This window comes from Enhydra lutris, unplaced genomic scaffold (genome assembly GCF_002288905.1).
Source record: "Enhydra lutris kenyoni isolate GAN:26980312 unplaced genomic scaffold, ASM228890v2 scaffoldscaffold24, whole genome shotgun sequence".
Lineage (NCBI taxonomy): Eukaryota > Metazoa > Chordata > Mammalia > Carnivora > Mustelidae > Enhydra > Enhydra lutris.
Window position 1 is genome coordinate 29,220,436 of NW_019154108.1, and position 19,166 is coordinate 29,239,601.

Sequence of the window (19,166 nt, forward strand, 5' to 3'; positions counted from 1 at the left end):
ATGTCAAATAAATTCTTTTTTTTTTTAAGATTTTATTTATTTATTTGACAGACAGATGACAAGCAGGCAGAGAGGCAGGCAGAGAGAGAGAGGGGAGAAGCAGGCTCCCCCACTGAGCAGAGAGCCCGACGCGGGGCTCGATCCCAGGACCCCGGGATCACAACCCGAGCCGAAGGCAGAGGCTTCAACCCACTGAGCCACCCGGGCGCCCCAGGATGTCAAATAAATACTAGAGAAGGTAGTCAACATTTGGTCAATAGAAAAATGCAAATGAACCCATAATGTCTAAAAGTTACAAGATTAAGGGCACCTGGGTGGCTCAGTCAATTTTTTTTAGAGAATTTTAGGTTCACAACAAAATTGAGAGAAAGATAGACAGATTTCTTATATACTCTCTGCCCTCAGAGATGCACAGCCTTCCCCTTATCGGTATGTTCCACCACAGTAATACATTGTGAAAGTTGTTGAGTCTATATCAGTTTATCATAATCCCCCAAATCCATGGTTTACATTAGGGTTTACTCTTGGTTTTGTATCTGTGGGTTTTGAAAAATGTATAATGACATATATCTATCATTATAATGTCATATACAGTATTTTTACTGCTCTGATAATCTTTTGTGCTCCACTTATTCCTTCCTCTCCCTAGGGCCCCAACTCCTGGCAACTGCTGATCATTTTGACTGTCTCCAGAGTTTTGCATTTTCCAGAATGTCATATGTTGGAATCATACCATATGTGGCCTTTTCAGACTGGCCTCTTTCACTTAGTAATATGCATTTCAGGTTCCTCTGTATCTTTTCATGGCTTGATAGTTCATCCTTTTTAGCTCTGCATAATATTCCATTGTCTGAATATACTCCTGTATTTTTTTTAATCCTCTCACTTACTAAGAGACATCTTGGTTGCTTCGAAGTTTTGCCAGTTATGAGTAAACTGGTGTAAACATCCATGTTAAGGTTTTGGTGTGGACATAAGTTTTTAGCTCATCTGGGTATATACCAAAGAGTATGGTTGCTGGATTGTGTGATAAGACTATGTATAGTTTTATAAGAAACCACCAAACTATTTTCTAAGGTGTCCATGCCATTTTGCATTCCCACGAGAATGAACAAGAGTTTCTGTTGTTCCACATCCTTGCCAACATTTGGTGTTGTCTGTGTTCTAGATTTTGGTCATTCTAATAGATTTGTAGTAATGTCTCACTTTATTTATATTTCCCTAATGACATAGTGTGGTGAGCATCAAAGTGGCTTGTCATCTGTATATCGTCTTTGGTAATATTTGGCTTCTTTGGTTTCTTAAAAGGTTAAACATGCACTGACCATATGACCTAGCCATTCTATTTCTAGGTATTTAGTTAAGAGAAATTAAAGCATATGTTTATACAAAAACCTATACAGAAATGTTCATATCAACTTTGTTGTAATGACCCCAAACTGGAAACAACACAAATGTCTACCAGTAGGAGAATGGGTAAACAAATTATGACACATTCAAAGAAAAGGTTACTATTCTCCAATAAAAAGAATGAACCATTGATGCATGTGACAAAATGGATTAATCTTAGAATAATTATGCTGAGTGAAAGAAGCCTGACAGAAGAGTTCATACTAGATGATATTGTTTATATAAAATTTTAGAAGATAGAAGCTATAATGACAGAAAGCAACTTAGTGATTGCTTGAGCAGTGGAGATATAGAAGTGGGAGGATTGTGAAGGAAGGATAATAAAGTGCCACAAGGAAACTTTGGGGAATGATTGATGTTTTCAGGTGTTCATTATCTTGTCTGTGATGATGGTTTTACAGATATATATTTTGTGGCACGAAGCTATGTTTAAGTTACGTTGGTTCATCCCAGTATTTGAAAATAGAAGTAAGATAGGCCCTAAAGATAAGAGTAAATTCAGTATTTATGCTTTAAGGCAGGAAGTATGGTTAAACATTTACGCAGAAGTAAGCCTCATCTTTAGTTCTTTATTGGTGTGCTCACTGGGTCACAGGGAAAATATGTTCTTCTGAACAGAATATTATAATTGAACTTCATCCCAGGAGGAGACCTGGGATCCAGATGCAGTGTTGTCAAAGAATGGTGAACAAAGGATAATGTAGACTTGCTTATAACTCTTTAAGTCTTGCAAAGTCCCATTTTTAAAAAGATATAATTTACTTTGAAGGGAAACAATTATTATTTCTAAGAACTCATTCTTAAATATATTACTAGAAAGAGAGGAAAAGAGGGAATGGTGAGATGGGTGGTCTGATTTCAAATTTTGTATTTTGGTTTGTTTGGTTTTTTTTAAAGATTTATTCACTTTTGAGAGAGAGAGAGTGCGAGTGAGTGTGCGATGGGGCAGAGGGAGAGAGAAATTTTAGTAGACCCCTTGCCGAGCTCGGAGTCTGACCTGGGCCTTGATCTCACAACTCTGAGATCATGCATGACCTGAGCCAAAACTAAGAGTCAGATGCTCAACTGACTTGTCACCTGGGGCCCCCTGATTTCAAGTTTTTGTATAGGATAGTTATCAGTTTATATGATTTTTATAATTTATTCTAGATGTTCTTCTGCATTTTTTGAGGAAGAGAGATCAGCCTTAAAACAGAAACGACAGAAAATAAGGCTCTTACAACAAAGGAAAGTTGCAGATGTTTCCCAATTCAAAGATCTCCCAGATGAAATTCCTTTACCCCTGGTTATCGGAACCAAAGTTACAGGTAAGTGAACATAACCTCATTACCATTTTGCTCTATAATTTTTCACCAAGATAACTACTAGATAACCACTAGACAAATAGCTTTTAAATTTTAAAAACTTAAACTAGGGATCCTGGGTGGCTCAGTGGTTTAAGCCTCTGCCTTCGGCTCAGGTCATGGTCTCGGGGTCCTGGGATAGAGCCCCACATTGGGCTCTCTGCTTGGCAGGGAGCCTGCTTCCCCCCCCCCACCGCCTGTCTCTCTGCCTGCTTGTGATCTCTGTCTGTCAAATAAATAAATAAAATCTTAAAAAAAAATAAAAGCTTAAACTGTAGTTCTATAGCAGTGTACTGTAGAAGTTATTATTTCTTCATCTGTGGGATCTGGTTTTTAAGCTGCTTGGGAGAAAGTGTACTGGTTCAAAGCAATGTCTACTACAACGTAAACTAAAGCAAACTGCCACAAAGATGAAATTTTAAATTCACTGGAATAAGCATGGCTAGACATTGTTTGAATTTCTAAAATTTTAAATTGTCCTGTCTTTTGCTTTCACATCATTTCTTTTCTTTTCTAACCAATCTTAAACAGTTACCTCACAAATACCGTTGTTTTTGTGCTCTTTGGGTTTAGGGATAGTCCATTTCTAATGACTGAATAGTAATAATTCAGTAGGTAGTTTGCTCAGCATTTTAATTTAAGGGTGTAAATTCTGTCAACTCATAGATGTGAGTCTTTCTGTTCTGTTCAGTTATGATGTGGAAGGAAAGTACCACCAAAACTTCAAGTGTAAGTTAAGCCTTAATAATTTAGTAAACTAAAATTACAATTTATGTAACACAGGAAATAACAAGGTGTTAAGTGAATAGGTAGATTGGTAACTGCACTGAAAGGGATTAAACAATGGTTGGATTTATCAAAGAATATTTTCTGGAGGAAAGGTAACCTTGAGTTATATATTAATATCACTTTGCCTGGTTATAAAAGTGGTACATGTTTCTATTATATTATAAAAATGGGTAATTAAGAGAAAAGGCAGACAAAAGAGAGGAGACTGTATCTTGCACATGAAATCCAGGTAGAAAAGAGAAGAATAGATTTGGTCATAACTTACCATGACAGGCTTAACCATGTGCAGAAGTTATAGATGATCTCTCTGTCAATAAAATTAATCTGGGGATGAGATTAGAAATTAAGTGAGGGGGAGATTGTAGACTTGAAAAGATACATTAGTTCTAAAACACCATATAGGGGCACCTGGGTGGCTCAGTGGGTTAAGCCTCTGCCTTCGGCTCAGGTCATGATCTCAGGGTCCTGAGATCGAGCCCCGCATCAGGCTCTCTGCTCTCCCCCCTCCCCTGCCTGCCTCTCTGCCTACTTGTGATCTCTGTCTGTTAAATAAATAAATAAAATCTTTTTTAAAAATAATAAAAAAACCCACACCATACAAACAAGTACAGATATAAAGTCTATAGTACAACTACAAATCAGAGAGGTGTCGGAATGCATAGAATGACATAAAAGTTAATTGTTTAAGAATTTTAAGGACCCAGGGCGCCTGGGTGGCTCAGTGGGTTAAAGCCTCTGCCTTTGGCTCAGGTCATGATCCCAGGATCCTGGGATCGAGCCCCACATCGGGCTCTCTGCTCAGCGGGGAGCCTGCTTCCTCCTCTCTCTCTCTCTCTCTGCCTGCCTCTCTGCCTACTTGTGATCTCTGTCAAATAAATAAATAAAATCTTTAAAAAAAAAAAAAGAATTTTAAGGACTGGCAGTTTTATGGAGGGTCTATAAGTAGGTATTCTCATTGTAATGGAGAATAGGTTGGACAGGATGTATCAAGATATGAGAAAAGGATGTGCCTGGGTTGCTCAGTTAAGCCTCTGCCTTTGGCTCGGGTCATGATCCTGGAGTCCCAGGTTAACGCCCCATGTCTGGCTCCCCCCTTGGTGGAGAGTCTGCTTCTCCCTCTGCCCCTTACCCTGCTTGTTACACTCTCTCTCTCACTTGCTCTCTCAAATAAATAAATAAAATCTTAAAAAATATATATGAGAAGAGTTTGGGGCACCTGAGTGGCTCAGTCGGTTAAGCATCTGCCTTTGGCTCAGGTCATGCTTTCAGGGTCCTTGGATCAAGCCCACATCAGGCTCACTGCTCAGAGGGGAGTCTGCTTTTCCCTCTCCCTCTCCCTCTGCTCTTCTCCATGCTCATGCACACACACTGTCTCTCAAATAAATAAAATCTTTTTTTTTTCTTTTTTTTCTTTTTTTTTTTTTTAAGAAAAAAACCAACTGAATGGCTCAGTTGGTTAAGCGACTGCCTTCGGCTCGGATCGTGATCCTGGAGTCCTGGGATCAAGTCCCACATCGGGCTCCCTGCTCAGCAGAGAGTCTGCTTCTCCCCCTGACCCTCCACTTCTCCTGCTTTCTCTCTCTCTCTCAAATAATTAAAATCTTTAAAAAAAACCAAAAACTAATTTTTAAAAAAAGAATGATTTTTGCATTTTTATTTAAAAAATTTTACTTATTTATTTATTTATTTATTTAGAGAGCACAAGCAGGGAGGAGAGAGAGTAGGTTCCCTGTGATCAGGGAGCCCAACTCAGGGCTCAATCCCAGGACCCTGAGATCATGACGTGAGCCAAAGGCAAATGCTTAACAGACTGAGCCACCCCTGGCTGAAGAAAAAAAATCCCAGTAATAATATTTTGTGACACATGAAAATTATATGAAATTCAAAGACCTCATTATGGAGGAAAGATGGTCTAAATTTAGTTTATAACTGAAACAGAATAATAATAAGAGGAAGCATGGCAGGGCCAAAAGAAATCTGCCAGTAATTTTTTGTCTACCAGAAGAAGTTCAGCATACTGTCTAGCATGCAATACAAAATTATTATACCTATGTAGGAACACGAACACAGGTTCTGTAGTCAAAAAGCCATCAGTAGAATTCGATGCTGAGATGGCTGAGATATTGGAAATAGCAGTGGCTTCAAAATGTTTGTTATGGGGGCGCCTGGGTGGCTCAGTGGGTTAAAGCCTCTGCCTTCAGCTCAGGTCATGATTCCAGGGTCCTGGGATCAAGCCCCACTTTGGGATCTCTGCTCTGGGGAGAGCCTGCTTCCTCCCCTCTCTCTGCCTGCCTCCCTGCCTACTTGTGATCTCTCTGTCAAATAAATAAAATCTTTTAAAAAAATGCTTGTTATGAACTTAATATAAATGTGGTCATAATGAGTGGAGAAATCTCAGAGATAAAGAGGAATTATTTAGGTATAACAAATTTATTTTTTTTTTTTTTAAAGATTTTATTTATTTATTTGACAGACAGATCACAAGCAGGCAGAGAGGCAGGCAGAGAGAGAGGAGGAAGCAGGCTCCCCGCCGAGCAGAGAGCCTGAATGCGGGGCTCGATCCCAGGACCCTGAGATCATGACCTGAGCCGAAGGCAGCGGCTTAACCCACTGAGCCACCCAGGCGCCCCTAGGTATAACAAATTTAGAAGTGAAAAGTATAGTACCTGAAAAGAAAAATTCTTTTTAAAGATTTTTATTTTTATTTTTATTTTTATTTGACAGATAGAGATCACAAGTAGGCAGAGAGGCAGGCAGAGAGAAAGAGAGAAGGAGGCAGGTTCCTTGCTGAGCAGAGAGCCCGATGTGGGGCTCGATCCCAGGACCCTGGGACCATGACCCGAGCCGAAGGCAGAGGCTTTAACCCACTGAGCCACCCAGGCGCCCATGAAAAGAAAAATTCTTAATGGGCTTCAAAACAGATCAGAAATAGTAAAAGCAGAGTGAGTGAACCTGAGACTACATCCCTAGAAATTATCCCACTGTGAGAACAGCAGACAAAACTGGGAAAAACTGTGGTAGAGCCTCAGAGGCCTCTGGGACAATGTTAAGCAATTTCACAGATGTATAGAGTTCCTAAAAGGAGAGGAGAGACACATGGCACAGGGAAACAAACAGAAAAAGACAAAGGATAAAATATTCCCACATTTAATTTTTTAAAAAATACAGATCCAAGATACTCTGAACCCAACCCAGATAACCCACATGTTTGCAATGCCCCAAGATACCATACAGAAAAACTATAAAGAAAATCTTGAAAGCAGTCATAGAAAAGCAACATATTACATAAGAGGAAAACTTATGAATGGTAGCTGACTTTACATAAAAAAATATTCCAAAAGTAATGCCAAAAGATATTTTTCAGATTGAAGGGAAATGATACCAGATGGAACCTCAAATCTACAGAGAGGAGAAGAAATTTTCTACGGAAAATGGCACATATGTAAAATGGAACAGTCGTGTTGCAAGGTTCTTGAATTTGTTATGAGAGCATACAATATTGACTGTGAATAGACCGTAGTAGGTAAAGATTGGTATTCTGATCTGTAGAATATTGAGGTTCAAAACCTTCAGGGTGGGGGCACCTGGGTGGCTCAGTGGGTTAAAGCCTCTGCATTCGGCTCAGGTCATGATCTTAGGGTCCTGGGATCGAGCCCCGCATCGGGCTCTCTGCAGGGAACCTGCTTCCTCCTCTCTCTGCCTGCTTCTCTGTGATCTCTGTCTGTCAAATAAATAGATAAAATCTTTAAAAAAAAAACAAAAAAAAAAAACACCCCAAAAAACCTTCAGGGTGCATCAGAATTACCTGGAGGGGTGGATGAAACACAGATTGCCAGACCCCTTCCTCCCACCGAGTTTCTAATTCAGAAGGTCAGGGGTAGGGCCTGAGAATTTGCATTTTAACAAGATTCCAAGTGATATTGATGCTGCTGGTGTGGGGCTGTACTTTGAGAACTAGTAGAAGGAGGGTTGTTTTTTTTTTTTTTCTTTAGAGAGAGAGAGTGAGCAGGGGGAGGGGCAGAGGGAGAAGGGCGGAGAGAATCCCAAGCAGGCTTCACACCCAGCACAGAGTCAGACGTGGGGTTTGAGATCATGACCTGAGCCAAACTCAAGGGTCGGTTGCTTAACCAACTGAGCCACCCAGGCAGGACCTACTTTTTATTTTATTTTATTTTTTATTTATTTATTTATTTATTAAACATTTTATTTATTTGATAGAATACAAGTAGGCAGAGAGGCAGGCAGAGAAAGAGTAAGGGAAGCAGGCTCCCCACCGAGCAGAAAGCCCGACGCGGGGCCCGATCCCAGGACCCCAGGATCATGACCCGAGTCGAAGGCAGAGGCCTTAACCCACTGAGCCACCCAGGCGCCCCAGGACCTACTTTTTAAAAAAAAATGCTAAGACGCATACTTAGAAAGCCAACAGAGAAGTTAATTTTGAAATTCTAATAAATAAATGAAAAGACAATAGGAAAGAAAGTACAGGGGAACAAACACCATGGCATAAATAGAAAATAAACAGCAAGAAGGTAGACTCAAGTGTGGTCCTATTTTCATTATATTAAATGTCAGTGAACTAAGCACTGTACTAGAAAAGTAGAGATTATCAGACTAGATTTAAAAAAAAAAAAGAAATGCCTGGGATGCCCGGGTGAAAAAGTTGGTTAAGTGTCTGCCTTCTGCTCAGATCGTGATCCCAGGGTCCTAGGATCAAGCCTTGCATCAGGCTCTCTGCTAAGTGGGGAGGCTTCTTCTCGCTTTCCCTCTGCCTGGTGCTCCCCGTGCTTATGCTCTCTCTCTTGCTCGCTCACTCTCTCTCTCAAATAAATAAATAAAATCTTTTTTTAAAATGCCTAACAATATGCTATCTTTAAGAATTATACTTAAAGGGGCGCCTGCGTAGCTCAGTGGGTTAAAGCCTCTGCCTCCGGCTCAGGTCATGATTTCAGGGTCCTGGGATCGAACCCCGCATCACACTCTGCTCAGCAGGGAGCCTGCTTCCCTTCCTCTATCTCTGCCTGCCTCTTTGCCTACTTGTGATCTCTGTCAAATAAATAAATAAAAATCTTAAACAAAAAAGAATTATACTTAAAATCTAAAATTGATAATTTAAAAGCAAAATCTAAAAGTGAAAAAGATAGGCATGCAGATATTGACCATAGAGAGCTGAACTGGCTATAATGTTAGACAAAATAGATTTCAAGACAAGGAGTATTACCAGAGAGAGAGGAATATTTGATAATGATAAAAAGGTCAATTCAGAAAAATGCAACAATTCTAATATACATTCATTAATAAGTCCTTCATAACAGAACTTTAAAATACTTAAAGCAAAAACTGAGACAACTAAAGGAGGCCATACACAAATCAGCAGTCATAGTTGTAGATTTTAACACCTCTCTACTAGTAACTGAGAAGAGGAAAAGAAACCAGTACAAATACAGAGAATCTGAGAAACACTGTCAATTTTGATGATCCAACTGATATATTTTTTTAAAGATTTTATTTTATTTATTTGAGAGAGAGAGAGAGGAGGGACAAAGAGGCCCTGAGATCTTGACTTGTGCTGAAGGCAGAAGCTTAACCAACTGAGCCATCCAGGCACCCAGATCCGATTGATATTTTTGAACACTAATCCCCAAAACTATAGAATACATATTCCTTACACATGCACATGATTTGTTTGTCAAAATAGACCATCTGGTGGCAATGTCAGTACATTTTAAGAGATTGAAATCATATATAGAATTTCTCTGAACACAGCAGAATTTAATTAGCAAAACAATAAAATCCTGAAGAGGGGCCCCTGGGTGGCTCAGTGGCTTAAGCCTCTGCCTTGGACTCAGGTCATGGTCTCAGGGTCCTGGGATCGAGCCCCGCATCGGGCTCTCTGCTCAGCAGGGAGCCTGCTTCCCTTCCTCTCTCTGCCTGCATCTCTGCCTGCCTCTCTGCCTACTTGTGACCTCTGTCTGTCAAATAAATAAAATCTTAAAAATAAATAAATAAATAAAATAAAATAAAATCCTGAAGACACTCAAATATTTGGAAACTAAATGTTCTACTTCTGAATAACTCCTAAGTAAAAAGAGGAAGTTCAAGGGAAAATAGCAAATACTTCTAATATAAAAATAATAAAAATACAACATAAAAATTTGTGGGGTACAGCTAAAGCAGTAGTTACAGGAAAACCTACAGTTTTAAATGCTTATATATTTTTAAAAACTGTCTAAATTTACATTTAAGAAACTAAAGCATAAACCCACAGCTAACATCATACCCACAGGGAGCTTGTTAAGGGCTTTCCCTCTAAGATAAGGAATAAGACAGGGGTAACCATTCTCACCAGCATAGTACTAGAAGTCCCAGCCAGAGCAGTTGGGCAAGAAAAAGAAGTAAAGGCATCCAAATCAGAAAGGAGGAATTAGAATTATCTCTGTTTACAAATGAAATGATTGTATTTGGAGAAAACCCTAAAGACTCCACCCCAAAACTATTGGAACTAGTAAATTCAGTAAAGCTGCAAGGATATAAAATCAATATTCAAAAATCATTGCATTTCTATATATTTATGTTCAAAATACTTGAATAAGGGGCGCCTGGGTGGCTCGGTGGGTTAAGCCTCTGCCTTCAGCTCAGGTCATGATCTCAGGGTCCTGGGATCAAGCCCCACATTGGGCTTTCTACTCAGCAGGGAGTCTGCTTCCCCCTCTTTCTCTGCCTACTTGTGATCTCTCTCTCTCTCTGTCAAATAAATAAAATCTTAGGAAAAAAAAAAAAAACTTGACGGGACGCCTGGGTGTCTCAGTTGGTTAAGCAGCTGCCTTCGGCTCAGGTCATGATGCCAGCGTCCTGGAATCGAGTCCCACATCGGGCTCCTTGCTTGGCGGGGAGCCTGCTTCTCCCTTTGCCTCTGCTGCCACTCTGCTTGTCTGTTCTCTCTCTCTCTCTCTGGCAAATAAATAAATAAAATCTTAAAAAAAAGAACTTGAATAAGAAAACAATCCCATTTAAAAAAAAAAAAGAAAAGAAAACAATCCCATTTATGATGGGATCAAAAACACTAAAATACTTAGGATTAAATTTAACCAAGGAAGTGAAAAATCAATATGCTGAAAACTATAAGACACTGATGAAAGGAAACTGAAGATACAAAAAAGTGGAAAGAAATCTCATACTTATGGATTGGAATACTCAATATTACTAAACTGTCCATACTTCCCAAAGCCATCTATAGACTCAGTGCAGTCCCTGTGAAAATTCCAATGGTGGACGCCTGGGTGGCTCAGTCGGTTAACTGTCTGCCTTCAGCTCAGGCATTGATCCTGGGTTTCTGGAATGGAGTCCCAAGTCAGGCTTTCTGCTCAGCAGGGAGTCCGCTTCTCCTTCTCCCTTATCCACTCCCCCTGCTTGTGCTCTCTCTCTTTCTCTCTTTCTCTCTGGCAAATAAATAAATAAAATCTTAAAAAAAATAAAAGTCAGTTCTGCCAGGATTGATCTGTTGAGGCAGACAGTCTAAATCACAGCATTTTTAAATTGAAATTGATATGCTTATTCTAATGTTTATATGGAAATGGAAAGGATAACCTAACCCAGAAGTGGATCCACACATATGTACAATGAACCTTGATACTTCCGTCAACTACACAAAAGGACTATACCTAAGATGGACCAAAGGGCTAAACATGAAAGCTAAAATTATAAGGCTTCTATAAGTAAATACAGGAAAATATCAGTGTGATTTGTAGTAGGCAGATATTTATTGGCTCTGACAAAGAAAATAGGGGCGCCTGGGTGGCTCAGTGGGTTAAAGCCTCTGCCTTCGGCTCAGGTCATGATCCCAGCGTCTTGGGATCGAGCCCCGCATTGGGCTCTCTGCTTAGCAGGAAGCCTGCTTCCCCCTCTCTCTCTCTGCCTGCCTCTTTGCCTACTTGTGATCTCTCTCTCTGTCAAATAAATAAATAAAATCTTAAAAAAAAAAATAACAAGATGATTTTTAGGTATAACTTAAAAACTTTTGCTCACTGAAAACTACCATTAAAATAAATATGCAGGCGACATATTGGGAATAAATATTTCCGAAATGTTTATCTGAAAAATGACCTATAACTAGAAAATATAAAGAACTCTATAAGTTAATAATAAAAAGTCTGGTTCAAATAACGAGACAAAAGACTTGAATAGACACTTGTAAATAAGCACATAAGAAAATATTCAACATCATCAGTCATCGGAAAAATGTAAATTGAAAGCGCAATGAAGTACCACTACACACACCCCAGAATGGCTAACGCTGAAACAACTAGTAACACCAAGTGTTGTCAAGGGTGTGGAGCTACATTAATTCCTGGGCTTTTTTGGTGGCATTGTGAAATGGTCTACCACTTTGGAGAAAAGTGTAGCTGTGTTTTACAAAATTAAGCTTATGCCTGCCCTTTGACCCAGCTGTTTTCCTCTAAGGCATTTACTTAAGAGAAGTGAAAACAGCTGTCCACAGAAGGATGGCTACATACTAGAATGTTCATAGCACCTTTGTTCATAATTTTAAAGCCCAAACCTGGAATCAACAACAGGGAAATGGATAGACATAAGATAATATTTTTTTAAATTTTTATTTATTTGACAGAGATCACAAGTAGGCAGAGAGGCAGGTAGAGAGAGAGAGGGGTAAGCAGGCTCCCTGCTGAGCAGAGAGCCCGATGCGGGGCTCGATCCCAGGACCCTGAGATCATGACCTGAGCCGAAAGCAGAGGCTTAACCCACTGAGCCACCCAGGCGCCCCACACAATAACATTTTTTTCTTATTTTCCTGAACTTGGCATTCTGACCTAGAATCTACTTTTTCCTGAGTGATCATGTATACTAACATAGGTTGCTGCTCTTGTTTTTGGTGATTTTTTAGCTTTGCATTGTCAGCACAGTGATCCCATATGGAAATGACTGTCAAAGGGCCCCCTGGGTGGCTCAGTGGGTGCCACTCTTGGTTTCGGCTCAGGCCATGATCTCATGGTGGTGGGATCAAGCCCCACGTTGGGCTGTGTACTCAATGCAGAGTCAGCTGCTTGAGATTCTCTCTTGTTTGGGTGTGTGTGCTCTTTCTCTAAGATAAATAAATCTTTAAAAAAAAGAGAGAGAAAGAAATGACTGTTAAGGAGAGCGCTGCATTAGAGACAAAGAAGTTTAAACCAAAATATATTTTAGTTTTTCAACCAGTTAAGTAAAACTGAATAGAAGCTAGTCATCACTTGAACAAATAGATATTCCTGTAATAATAGCAGAACCTGACTTGCACTTCAGATATAGATCTGTGGAAGAGGGGCATAAATGTCCTCTGCAGGGGCATCTAGTGGCTCAGTCAGTCAAGTGTCTGCCTTGGCCTCAGGTCATGATCCTGCAGTGCTGGGATCAAGCCCCGCATCAGGCTCCTTGCTGAGCAGGGAGCCTGCTTCTCCCTCTGCTCCTCTCCCTGCTTGGGCACTTGCACACACACACACACTCTCTCTCTCTCTCTCTCTCTGACAGATAAATAATAAAATCTTAAAAAGAAAAAGTTATTGAGACTTGTTTTATAGCCTAGCAGATGGTCTGTCTCAAAGAATGTCCCATGTGTGTTTCAGAGGATTGTTTCAGTGTTGGATCGAGTGTTCCATATATGTGAGTTAGACATATGGTTGAGAGTATTGTTTATACCTTCTGTACTGCCCTCTGACCTTCCTTGTTTCTGATGAGATTGTTTCTGATGTGATGTACGTGTTAATATTGTTGCTGTTCTGTATGTGATGTCATTTTTCTCTTGATGCTTTCAGTATTCTCTCTCTGTCCTTGGACTTTGGAAATTTCACTGTGATGTTTTAGGTATGATGCTCTTTGTATTTCATTGAACTCTTTGAATGTTCAGTGAGCTTCTTGGCTTGGTAGATTAATTTTTATTTTTTAATTTTTATTTTTTAAAGATTTTTTATTTACTTGACAGACAGAGATCACAATTAGGCAGAGAGGCAGGCAGAGAGAGAGGAGGAAGCAGACACCCCACTGAGCAGAGAGCCCGATGCGGGGCTCGATCCCAGGACTCTGGGATCATGACCTGAGCTGAAGGCCTTTGCCTTTGCCACCGAGGCGCCCCAGTAGATTAATTTTTTAATCGAATATGGGAAATTTTTTGCCATTTATTCTTGATATTTTTTCTGCTTTCTGGCTTTTGGGACTTTCATTACAAATATGTTGGAAACTTGATATCTTTCTGTAGGTGTCTGAGGTTCTGTTCTTTTTCTTCCAATCTTTTTTCTCTCTGTTCTTTGGATTGAATAATTTCTCTTGGTCTCTGATTAATAGATCATAATCCAGACTTCTACAATACATTATTTGAAACCAAATTCTGTGATTCTTCTACTATCTCAAATTTGCTCTTTATATCTAGAGTTCTCATTTGATTATTTTCTAGGTTCTATTTGTCGAGATATCCTATCAAGTATTGTCATCTTTCTTTTAATTCTCTGAACATATTTATAGTATCTACTTTTTTTATATAGTATCTCTTTATTTTTTGTTTTAAGATTTTATTTATTTATTTATTTGACAAAGAGAGAGATCACAAGTAGGCAGAGAGGCAAACAGAGAGAGAGAGGAGGAAGCACGCTCCCTGCTAAGCGGAGAGCCTGATGCGGGACTCGATCCCAGGACCCTGAGATCATGACCTGAGCCGAAGGCAGAGGCTTAACCCACTGAGCCACCCAGGCACCCTAGTATCTACTTTTGAAGTCTTTGCTAAATCTATCATTTCTGTCAATTTCTACCTAATACCCCTTTTATCCTGATTAAGAGTCATGCTTTTTTATTTCATTACATGTCTAATAATTTTTGGTAGAAAACTTGACATTTTAGGGACGCCTGGGTGGTTCAGTTGGTGAAGCAGCTGCCTTTGGCTCACATCATGATCCCAGGGTCCTGGGATCGAGCCCCACATCAGGCTCCCTGCTCAGTGGAGAGCCTGCTTCTCCCTCTTCCTCTGCCTGATGCTCTGCCTACTTGTGCTCTCTCTCTCTATCCCTCTGTCAAATAAATAAAATCTTTTTTTTTTTTTTTACTATTTATTTATTTGACAGAGAGAGATCACAAGTAGGCAGAGAGGCAGACAGAAAGAGAGAGAGGAGAAAGCACGCTCCCTGCCAAGCAGAGAGCCCGATGCAGGACTCGATCCCAGGACCCTGAGATCATGACCTGAGCCGAAGGCAGAGGCTTAACCCACTGAGCCACCCAGGCACCCTAGTATCTACTTTTTTTTTTTTTTTTTTTTTTAGTATCTACTTTTGAAGTCTTTGCTAAATCTATCATTTCTGTCAATTTCTACCTAATACCCCTTTTATCCTGATTAAGAGTCATGCTTTTTTATTTCATTACATGTCTAATAATTTTTGGTAGAAAACTTGACATTTTAGGGACGCCTGGGTGGTTCAGTTGGTGAAGCAGCTGCCTTTGGCTCACATCATGATCCCAGGGTCCTGGGATCGAGCCCCACATCAGGCTCCCTGCTCAGTGGAGAGCCTGCTTCTCCCTCTTCCTCTGCCTGATGCTCTGCCTACTTGTGCTCTCTCTCTCTATCCCTCTGTCAAATAAATAAAATCTTTTTTTTTTAAAGATTTATTTATTTATTTGACAGATCACAAGTAGGCAGAGAGGCAGGCAGAGAGAGAGAGGAAAGGAAGCAGGCTCCCCGCTGAGCAGAGAGCCCGATAAAAATAAAATCTTTAAAAAGAAAAAAAAAAAACTTGACATTTTAGATAATGATCATAGTAACTCTGCCTTCTAATTTTTTGATAGTTGTGTTTGCTTTCATAACTTGTCTTGTGCAACTGCTGATGTTCTCTGGTCAGGTTTTTTATTCTTATATTTTTAAGCTTGGCTTCCTAGGAGTTGCACCTGTGTCCACAGAACTTAGTGACCAACCAGTGACTTGGGCAGAGGTTGTGCTCAAGCATCTTAATAAGAAAGGCCTCAGATCCATCCATGTATGCATTGGGATACAAAGTTGCTGTCAGTTTTCAAGTGAACCTTAGCTTTTACTTTTTACTGGTCTTGCTTACATCTTCTCTACCCATTCACGTAGTTTTCCAGTGAGCTAGGGATTTACGAGAGCTTTTGGCCTTTTATGGCTCTTTAGTTTCTAGGATCTCCCTGTTCTGTCATTCACCTCAGCCAGGACTATACCTTGGGCTTACAGAACTGTGGGCTTCTCTTACTCTCTCCTGATCGAGTTTACCACTTTTAACTGGCAGGGTTACAGGTATTACCCATTGGTCCGCATTGAGTTTGCCCCCCTCTGGCAGTCACAGCCATTCACTAGTAAAATGATTCCTACCAACCAAGGGAGTAGTGATGGTGAGGATGTGAAAAGCCACAGGCAGAAAGGCCACTGACTTCCCCTGTCCTTACCTGAAGCTTTAGCAACTTTTTAACAGTAAGCATTTCTTTTTTTTTTTTTTTTTCCCTTTCAAGATTTATTTGTTTCTTTGAGAGACAGCATGAGGGGAGGGGCAGAGGGAGAGGGAGAGAAGCAGACTCTGTGCTGAGCATGGAGCCTGACACAGCAGGGCTTGATTCCATAACCCCGAGACCATGACCTGAGCCAAATTCAAGAGTTGGATACCCAACCAACTGAGCCACCCAGACGCCCTAACAGTAAATGTTACGTAATTGGGGTTTTGGGTTTTTTTTTTTCACTTTATTTTTTCAGTGTTCCAAAATTCATTGTTAATGCACCACCCCCAGTACTCCATGCAATACGTGCCCTCCATAATACCCACCGCCAGGCTCACACAACCCCCAACCCCCTCCCCTCCAAAACCCTCAGTTTCCATAATTGTTTTTTGCATTTGGTCCATTTCCAGAACCCTGCAGTGGTTGTCTTGGACAATCTCAGCCAAGGTGCAGTACACCACCTCTGTTAGTATGAGAACAGTGGGAGCACTCCTGAAATTCAAGGTCCCAGATGCCAACCTTGCAGGCAGGCCTTTCTGAGGATCCCAGTCTGAGGCCTGGTCATCATCCTGGTCTTTTTCGGTAGTTGAACTGTTCCTAGTGTTTCACTTGAGTATAATAATCAAAGTTCTTCTGTTGACTTTTTTTTTTCTTCAATTTCAGGTTTAAAGCAATGATTTATAAGTATTTTCCCCTTATGTACCTATGTGGCTTTAAATCTTTAAAAATAAAATTTCCCCTGATAGATATATGATTTCATTCATACATCAAATTAGCGATCATTTTTTTTTTTAAGATTTTATTTATTTATTTGACAGAGAGAGATCACAAGTAGACAAAGAGGCAGGCAGAGAGGGAGAGAGGAAAGCAGGCTCCCCGCTGAGCAGAGAGCCCGATGCGGGACTCAATCCCAGGACCCTGAGATCATGACCTGAGCCGAAGGCAGCGGCTTAACCCAGAGCCACCCAGGCGCCCGTGATCATCATTTTTAAAAATTTGTTTTTATTTATTTATTTGAGAGAGAGTGAGCACGGGAGAAAGCATGAATGGGGGACAGGCCAGAGGGAGAGGGAGGAACAGATTCCCAGCTGGGCAGGGAGTTTGACATGGGGCTTGACCCCAAGACCCTGGGATCATGACCTGAGCTGAATGAAGACACTTAACTGACTGAGCCACCCAGGCACCCCGATCATCATTTTTTTTTTAAGATTTTATTTATTTATTTGACAGAGAGCACAAGCAGAGGGAGTGGCAGGCAGAGGGAAAGGGAGAAGCAGACTCCCCTCTGAGCAGGGAGCCCAACTCGGGACTCTATCCCAGGACCCTGGGGTCATGACCTGAGCCAAAGGCAGATTCTTTTTTTTTTTTTTTTCTTTTTTTTTTTGAGATTTTTATTTATTTGAGAGAGAGAGACAGAGTGAGAGAGAGCATGAGAGGGGAGTTCAGAGGGAGAAGCAGACTCACCATGGAGCTGGGAGCCCGATGTGGGACTCAATCCCAGGACTCTGGGACCATGACCTGAGCCAAAGGCAGTTGCTTAACCAACTGAGTCACCCAGGCACCCTGTGATCATCATTTGTAGTTGTAGTTTAAAAATTTTGGTTGTTTCTCTAAACCTAAAATGAAGTGCATGTGTTTTTTGAAATTAGAATAAACAATAATACTGTACTTTCTACATTTTTTTTAAGATTTTATTTATTTGTCTGAGTGAGAGACAGCATGAGCAAGGAGAAGGTTAGAGGGAGACCCAGACTCCCCATGGAGCTAGGAGCCTGATGCGGGACTTGATCCTGGAACTCCGGGATCATAACCTGAGCTGAAGGCAGTCGCTTAACCAACTGAGCCACCCAGGCGCCCTCTTTCTACATTTTAAATTACATGCTTGGAGCAGTCTTATATATATATATATTTTTTTTTTTTAAAGATTTTATTTATTTATTTGACAGAGAGAGATCACAAGTAGACGGAGAGGCAGGCAGAGAGAGAGAGAGAGAGAGAGAGAGAGAGGGAAGCAGGCTCCCTGCTGAGCAGAGGGCCCGATGCGGGACTCGATCCCAGGACCCTGAGATCATGACCTGAGCCGAAGGCAGCGGCTTAACCCACTGAGCCACCCAGGCGCCCCAGTCTTATATTTGACAATTTGTTGTGTCTTCCAAATATCTTAATGCCTTTTGGTTTCTTTTCCCAGCTCGATTACGTGGTGTTCATGATGGTCTCTTCACTGGACAAATAGATGCTGTGGATACTTTTAATGCTACTTACAGAGTAACATTTGATAGGGCAGGGCTTGGAACCCATACCATCCCTGACTATGAAGTTCTTGTAAGTATTTCATAATACGCTTGTGTCTTCTGCCTATTAAATATGTTATTTGGGATGCCTGTCTGGCTCAGTTGGTAGAGCACATGACTCTTGATCTTGGGCTTGTGAGTTTGAGCCCCCCACTGGGTGTGGAGATTACTTAAAAAAAAATTTTTTTTTTTTTAAAGATTTTATTTATTTGAGAGAGAGAGCACAAGCATGAGGAGCAATAGGCGGAGGGAGAAGCAGGGTCCCCACTGAACAGGAAGCCTGATGCAGGGCTTGATCCCAAGACCCTGGGATCATGACCTGAGCTGAAGGCAGACACTTAACTGACTACAAACAAGCCAGATGCCTCAAAAGTGTAAAAAATCTTCAAGCTGTGTTATATAGAATTTTCTACGGACTGTATTTTGTGATAGATTCAAGACTTCGGGTCATGGAGGAAGATCCTTAGGCGTTCACAGGCCTGCCTACTAAGCCCCTGGACCAGAACTCTACTCAAGTCTTCAACATTGTCTAGAAGTGAACATCCCTCCGCTGTACCGTACCCACACAGCATTTTAGTGTAACAGAGCCGATCCCTCCTCCCCCAATAACCTTGGAGAATAAGCTGCATGACACTTTTATTCCAGCTTTGTTGTTAAAGTTTGGTCGTCTCACAAAATGATTTTAAAAGTATGAAGTAACATCTTGTACGTTAGGATTTGTTCTGTTTCATCCTCAGAATTATACAGGGTGGCTTTTAATTACCCTCACTTTTTTCATGATGAAACTTAAGGCATAGTACATTAAGTAATTTATTCAAGACTCTAGAGCTGGTAGAGACAGGCTGAGACCAGAATCCGAATC

The 19,166-nt window shown here is 40.7% G+C and overlaps 1 protein-coding gene across 2 annotated transcripts in view; it reads left to right on the forward strand.

Moving 5' to 3' along the window:
* The window catches only part of LOC111150751 (lin-9 DREAM MuvB core complex component), a 73,450-nt gene that overhangs the window by 27,954 nt on the left and 26,330 nt on the right, over positions 1–19,166 (forward strand). For both annotated transcript variants that reach the window (XM_022508338.1, XM_022508339.1), the window contains 2 exons: positions 2,560–2,717; positions 18,202–18,335. In XM_022508338.1, coding sequence (XP_022364046.1) covers positions 2,560–2,717; positions 18,202–18,335 — 292 coding nt within the window. The remainder of the gene's footprint in view (positions 1–2,559; positions 2,718–18,201; positions 18,336–19,166) is intronic.